Genomic DNA, 7,691 nt, shown 5'->3' on the forward strand with positions numbered 1-7,691 from the left:
TGTCTGTCTGTCTGTCTAGAGGATACAGATCTATAAAATAAATCATCCACGTGGTAAAACTGTGCCTTACAAGGTAACACCAGGGCAGTCGCCTACGGTGCCAGGATTGGGGGGCGGGGGGGGGGGCATTTTGCCGCTGTTGGCGGCAATTAGGCAGCGGGGGGTCCTTCCGCGCTCCAGGTCTTCGGCGGCATTCTGCGGCGGATCCTTCACTCGCTCCAGGGCCTGCCGCCAAAGTGCCCCGAAGACCAGGAGCGCGGAAGGACTCTCCCCGCTGCAGAATTGCCGACGACAACCGGGAGCGTGGAAGGACCCCCGCCTAGGGCGCCAAAAACCCTGGCGCCGCTCCTGGGTAACACAGAACCCATCTCTGGACTCTTCTGACTCTGCTTTCTCTCCTATCTACCCAGGTTGTTACGAATAGGGATACCCAGGAAACCTTGCTCTGTATAGCCTTTGTTTTTGAGGTATCCACCAGCGAGCACGGCGCCCAGCACCACGTATACAAGTTGGTCAAAGACTAGAGGCCCTGTGGGATGGGCAGGGTGTGGGGGGGAGAGGTCTTTGCAGAGAAGCTGCCCGTGCAGGATGCCTCGGTGGAAGTCTTTTGAAAACAAGAAAAAGAAAAGCCAAAAAGACTGACTCACAATCAAAGATGTTTTCTACTTAGGAACAATTTAAAAAAAAAAAAAAGACGAAAAAGAAACCATAGAGCGAAAGGAAGGGCTCCTCCAGAGCTGGAAGGGGAAAGACTTGGCCTTCGTCGTTGCTGAGGTCTACCGCCTGTGTGCCTTTCCCAGCCTGCCGTCCTAGAGCGGCATGTTGCCACATAGACCGACAACCCCTTCTTAATACCCAGATGCACCTCCTTCCTCCTTGTTCAGATATAAATGATCGTGCGCCCCGGACCAGCTCTGCCTGGCTTCGTTCTGATGAGCGGGTGGTGCCAAAATGGCCTTTCGGAGTGGGATGAGAAAGTGGATGTTGCCTGGTTTATCCAACAAGACGTGGTCTGGTCTGGAATCGGGCAAGGGAAAGGGAGAATTTTTCTGCCCCACTCTCTGCAGTGGGCTATGTGCAAAGCCAGCGTGGCCCCCAGAGACGCAGGTCAGGTCTTTGTGTGGAACGTCCCCGTCAGTTAGTTGCAAGAGGGAATGGTGACTGTAAAAAACATTATCACAGCAATGGCACTGAGCACTGTATTTGTTTCAGGAGTGCAGCGATCCTGCAACACTGTCCCTGAAGCTGTGGTTATGGAGGTACCACAGCAATATGCCTGGCATTATGGTTCGTGCGGGAGGGCGCTGGTCCCATGGCAGTGTCCCAAATGTTGGGAGTGTGGGTGCATCACTTTGGAGTGTGTGTTGAGAGAAGAGGGTCCTAAGTGCATGGCTGTTTGTGGGAGGTCAGAGCAGGTGGTGGGAGGACAAGTGGGTAGCAGAGGGACAGGAGAGGGCTCAGCTGGAGAAAAGAGATCTCGGAGGCTATGGAGACAGCAGTATAATGGCTGTACCCAGGCAGAGTCCGAGAGGGCTATGTGCTAGCAAGGCTGCGTGGGGAAGTCCCTGGACTGAGAGAGGATGGGATCACCCAGGAAATTCTCAAACATCCCAAGTGACTGGAAGCTTTAAGCAACTCTTGCCAATGTTTTGGCATCTGACTTCATGGCAGAGACGTGGGAAAAGCTTAGACCAAAGCCGGAAGATCAGTTTAGCAGGGTATTAACTTTCCCTACCACCCTCATTGCTTTCCTGATCGTTCCCATCTGCAGGCAATGGAGTGGGATCTACCCATCCACCACAGTGGCACCTTATAACCCACCTCCCGTTATCCCTATTAGCCAAATCCACCAATGGTGTAAACCACACAATTCCCTGGACTTCAGGGGTGTCGCATTGGTTGAAATCTGGCCACGTGGCTGTGACAAAGTGGAAGGTGGTGATATGGCTGCGATACAGCTTAAAGGGACACTGTTGGGTAGTGAAAGTCCAAAATTTAGGATTTGTAATTTAAAGGGGCAGTCGGGAGAGTTGTCCAAACTTGAATGGAAACGTTTTTTTCATAATTTTTTAAAATGAGGTTTTAAAATATGCTCTCTTTTTTAAAAAATACTTATTTTTAATTGGGGTTGAACTCTCCTGCCCCTGCAGCGTTTGCAGCCCAGCCTTGTGAAAGTGACTGGAACCAAAGTGAAACTGACACATATAGTGTCAGTTCAGATGCAGGAACAGGCCAAGTAGCAAAACAAAAAGATGCAAAATGGATCTGAGTGTGGAAAAATCTGGTTTTAACGACCTCCGGGGCTATTAGTTGGCAGTGCTGGGAAAGATGTTTGTCTGGGGTTTTGTAACAAAAATCTGGGCCCCAGCACTATGTGTCTATACAACACCTAGCACAGTGGGGCCCTGCCAAGGCCGCTTAGTGCTACTGTGAAACAAACCAGATTAAAGGGTGATGAATGTCCTCCTCTCCCACTGAAGTCAGTAGGAGTTTGGGCTCTCCGCACCATCCGGGCTTAGGCCCAGGGGTTTTTACTCAGTAGTGTTCCTCTAATTATTCATTTGTGGCTTAATAGTAAGTAATAGGGTAATGGCAACAGCATTGTGTTTTCCTACCCTAATTTACATATGTAAATTTCCCATCTCTTCCTCCTCGGCATTTTCAGTCTGACTTTTTTTCGGTTTAAGCTTTTCCCTTGCCCCATCTGCCCTTCCCACAGCCTCACGCACTTCCCAGCACGCCTCTCACACTAAACTGCCTCTCCTATGCCCTTTCCAATCCCCAATGAGGGACGTGGCTTTTCCACTGAGGAGCTCGGAGCCTGTCACTGGAAATGGGGATTTCCTTTGAGAACTTTGTTACTAACCGGGGGGAGCTCTCGGGAAGGAGCCGGTACTGCAGGAGGGAGTTAGGAGTGGGAACCTGCTTCTTTTGCCACTAAGGCGAGTGAGTCTGGCAGAGGCTGGAGCAAGAGAGATTGCTAGCACAAAGAGGGGGAATGGATGGGCCTGCTAGTGGCTGGAGTCCAGGGGTCCTCGATGCCCAGCTAGATTAGCTTGTAGGCCTGATCCCAGCGAGGCTGCTGCAAGGGGAAGTCCCAGTGCTGGAAAAATGACCGTCTCCTAGGAGACTGCAGATCTCTGGAAAGGGACCCAAAGAGAGTGGGGGTCTTTGAGATGGTGCCTGAAGGAAGAGACTGGCCATATCAGGCCGACGGTGATTGTGCAGATCTCAAGGGTTTGGTGCATGTAGGTGGCATAGATGTAGTGGAAGGAGAGCAGGGGGGACACTGTCCTTAGGATCCTCTCCCTTCCTCCCTATCACTCTGCAGACTTCTTTTCTCTGTCTTCAGGAGGGGGCCTGCTCCGGATGAAAGGGTACAAGGGGGGGATCTCACAGACGTATGAGCCCTACTGCATTGTGCTGCTTCCTAAACTGGTGGGTTAATGGCTTGTCGTTCCATTGCTGCCTTCCTCCCTCCCTCCTGGGAGGAAAGTGAGAGCAGTGCTGGGTTGAAGATGCAGAAGGGAGGGGAAGGGGATGTTATGGAGACTGACATTTCATTGGTTCATACCCTGTCTTTCCCAGCTGACTTAGCCTCGCTTTCAAGGGGCTGAATCTTCAGTTTTGACCCGTTTCTTCTTCCTTTTTATCCCCCTCTGCTCGAGCTAGGGATTGATTAGTATGTTGTTCTGATGGCTAGATACCCAGACATTGCTTGGTGGCACAGTTATTGCATAGCTAGGTAGGCAGGCAGCCAAGCTATGGGCCTTTGAATCCAATATGGCGGCCTTGGGTGCTGCCATGTGGGAATCCAATATGGCGGCCCTGGGTTTCTGTGACCAGGGGAAACTGTCAGGAGCATTGAGGGAATTGTGAAGAGGGCGCAGGCTTCCAGCCCTTGAAGGAAACCATCTGTTGGTCAAAGTTTTTCTAGTACAACGTATTGAACTATTCTAATAACATTGCAATTGGTGCCACCCATGGGTGTCCTGGAAACCCCTCCCCGGGGAGTCTTGACGGACACTCATGTGCCCGCGTGAGCCTGAGGAGCTGCTGGGACCCTTGATGGGGAGGAACCAGAGCAGTAATACGGCAAAGCCCAGGGCACTTGCTCAAGAAACATACCTTACTGCAGAGAATACACAGCGGTGCTGGGGAGCAAACAGCAGGCGCTGAAGTTCCAAGGACTGACGGTACGTGGAATTGAGAGCGAAGGCACGTGGAGACTTCGAGGACTGCCATCCCCTCACCCCTGAGTTATTCTGAGCCTTGGTCCCCAGTCCCCTTGGGTGGGTAGAGCAAATGTCCCAGGCTCCCTGTCCCCCTTGGCGTGGGTGGTGGTGGTGATAGTGCTGGGAGAGTAGCTGTCCCCCAGAGTGGCACAAGCTTCTTTCCTCGGAAGACTCGGTCATCGGTGGCTGATTCTCGAAGGCCGAGCGCACTGATGTCTGGACGCTTCGGCCTACCTCTAGCTGTGGGGTAGGGAACAGCCGGAGTAGCTCTAGTGGGAAGAGGAGGTGGGGAGCTGCCGTCTGCGCAGTCCGGGCGGGGGAGAATCCTGAATCCCCATAGTCCCAGGCAACTCTTCCTTTCTGTGCCCGTGTTCCAGTGGTGGGGAGACCTGGCTGGGTTAATTATATGTAGCACGCTTGTTTGTTTCACTCGCAGATCTAAAACTCTGGGAATTGAGGTTCAACCCCCACCTTTTCCAAGCATTCCCGTCAGCATGCGGACACACAACAATGCCCCCTTGCTCTTCCCCTTCCTAAACCTGCCTTCTCGAGAGAGGGCACTGTATACACTCCTGAGGCAGGCTCCTGTCCCCTCGCCGAGGGGAGGGTGGGGGGAGTTTGCTCTGCTAGCCGAGTTGGGCTTTATAAAAACCCAACACAACCCCACCCTGCCTTTGATTTTGCCCTGATCCCGCACTGGGCCAGAGCCCCGTTTGAAAGAATCTCTTCTTAAACTGGACTGTTTTATGTTTTTTAGCCCTTCATCTGCATCCCTCCCTCCCTTGTAATCTCAGAGCATCATACAGTAGATCCGCTGCCTAGTTCCCTGGCTGTTCTCACACGCCCTCTGACCTCTGGTTTGCGGACACAAATACACACGCGCGTGCTGCCCGTTAGCCCGGCTGCCGCTCACCCCTAAGGGACAGCGGCAGAGATGCCAAGTGCTTGGCTCTCCCGTAATGGGACTTAAACAGGTACCCAGAGACTCTTAATCAATAACCAAGCCCCTTCCTGTCTTCCGCCCCCACTATATTTATGAATTTCACATGAAGTACTGTTTTATTTTTTTAAAGACTTTGTAAAGCTTACCAGGGTTATGGTCACCATTTGTAGAGCTGTGTCAGTCCACAATGTAAAACCATTTTTTATGTATTATATTTTTTGTGTATTTTTTTAATCCAGCTGTGATGGGTTGTATCATATATTTGTTGTGTTTACTGTATCTGTCCAACTTCAGCGAGATGAGACAGTGGAGCTCCTACAAAACTATGGGTCTGCTGAAAACCATTAAAATTATTTGTTCGTGGGTTGGCTCAACACAGTTCCTGAGCTGGTATTTTTATTATCTATTGTTTTGTATCATTGCACTGACTAGAGGCCCTAACAGAGCTCAAACCCCATTATGTTAGGTACTGTACATATGCAAAGAAAGAGGGAGCCTTATAAAGAGCCTACAGTCCAAACAGACAAGACAAAGGGACTATCTTTGTTCTCATTTTACAAATGTGGGGGGTTGTGAGACGAAGTTCCTTTCTCAAAGTCACACAGAGAGTCTGTGTCTGAGCCAGGATTGAACCCAGATGTGGATCCAGTCTTTTAACTCCATTATCACCCTGCTATTTTCTATAACCTCTTGGATTGCTGGCGATGGGGTTTTGTTGGGTAATGGGTGCATTTTTGTTGTTAATCCACTGCAATCCATCCATCATCTTCAAGAGGCAAGGCACTTACATATTCCTTGCCTTGATTTCCCCAACTGTAAGATGGGGGAGAAAAAGCAGATATCAATGTTTAGATGAATATCAAGACCTATTGATCAGAGAAGTATTTTTCTTACTAAATCTTGGGTCATCATTTGCTTCAAGAGACCACAACCAAGACAGCAGTGTATGTATTGGTACTCACATTCTGAATGTCAGAGGTTGTCTTTCCAGTTGTAGCCATGAATGTCAGAAGTCTGAGAGTCTGTCTGCTTGTTCGTTCCCACCTCCTACCCCCCTTTGAAAATTAAGAACCCTAAGTGGAGTTAAGAGCATCCCCATTTGCACTGAGTATATTGGAGACAAGCTACCAAGTTGCTGGCCCCGGAGTCCTGGGGGAGAGGCCTCCCCAGAAAAGATACTATCGCCCTGGACTGAGAGATCTTTTCTGCTTAGGCTTCATGGATGCAGAGTGGGTGAAACAGACTGTTTAGATAAATCCAATGCACACGCTCCCCAGGCATACATCCACGCCAGTGCCAGGCCGGTGAGTAGATGGGGATTGGCCAATCCAGGAAGTGTGTAATGCTACCGATCTCAGGGTGGTTTTGAAAAAGGCAATAGAACCTGTGACATGGCAACATTCTGTTAGCCAGACCTACCAGCCCTCTGTACCCCCTGCGGTCACTGCACCCACCCCCCATCATAGCACCTGCCCCGCTCCTCTGGAGCAGCCCACCAGACATGAGGAAAGCTCTGGGACCGACTGCTTCATTCTCCAGCTGGTAGATAGGCCCAGGTAAGAATGGGGAATTGTGTGGAGAGGGGCAGGTCTGGAGGGAAAATAAGGGAGGAGGGGAAAAACTGGAATGGGGGTCATGTGGGAAACTTACTAATGGGATCAAACAAGGGGGTGGGGGAAATGTGGGGGGAGCAGATCCTATTGTGGGAGGGGTGGGGAGAATGTTATTGGGGGCCTAGCAATTGGGCGGGGGAGAGGAGTTGAAATGGGGGTGCAACTGGCGAGAGAAGTGATGGTATAGGAGGAGCAGACAGACTGCGTGGACAAAGAAGGAAAGGGGGGGGGGGGTGAGCAGACCCATGCGAAATACTCTGGAGGGAGGGAATCTCAGCTGATCCGGGCCTATGTCCCTGCTTTCATTTATCTGTATTAGCGTAGGGCCTAGGCGCCCACAGTGCTAGGCGCTGTACAAAATGGTATAGCCCCTTAATCTACAGTGGCATAGCCCCTTAATGTGGTATACCACCCTTCAAGTGGTATAGCCCCTTAATGACAATCTAGTGCTGCTGCTTGGGGGAGGAGGAGCAGGAGCAGAGACTTATTCTGTACGCGCCCCATCCCCCGCTTTGCTTGAGGCAATGGTGGGGCAGAGCCGGTCGTTCACTATGTGCATGTTCCCCCATAGAGATGCACAGAACTTTGGAGCTAGGGTCATTATAGTATAAAATGGGCTGTGGATGGGGTGGGCAGACAACCCCCTGAAAACTCCCTGGTGTTTGTCTAGGGATGGCCTGATAGCCCATTCCTAGACCCTTGCATGCTCTTCTCTGGCCCTCCACTAGTATTTCCACCAGCCTGTGTGGGTGAAACCTCCCCTTGGCTGAGTTCAGAGTCCAAACACTGGTTTAAAACAAAAGGAAGTACTTCTTCACCCAATGCACAGTCAACCTGCGGCACTTGTTGCCAGGGGATGTTGTGTAGGCCAAATGAATAACTGGGCTCAAAACAGAATTA

General features: G+C 50.9%; 1 protein-coding gene across 2 annotated transcripts in view; it reads left to right on the forward strand.

Moving 5' to 3' along the window:
• Positions 1–4,072, forward strand: part of TEAD3 (TEA domain transcription factor 3) — a 56,637-nt gene extending 52,565 nt beyond the window's left edge. The window contains exon 13 of one of the 2 annotated variants that reach the window (XM_034767477.1): positions 411–542. In XM_034767477.1, the coding sequence (XP_034623368.1) occupies positions 411–524 (114 nt within the window). In that variant the 3' untranslated portion in view covers positions 525–542. Of the gene's footprint in view, positions 1–410 lie in introns of both variants that reach the window. The other variant, XM_034767476.1, reaches the window with a different exon arrangement.
• The last annotated feature ends 3,619 nt before the right edge of the window (positions 4,073–7,691 follow it).

This window comes from Trachemys scripta, chromosome 4, assembly GCF_013100865.1.
Source record: "Trachemys scripta elegans isolate TJP31775 chromosome 4, CAS_Tse_1.0, whole genome shotgun sequence".
NCBI lineage: Eukaryota > Metazoa > Chordata > Testudines > Emydidae > Trachemys > Trachemys scripta.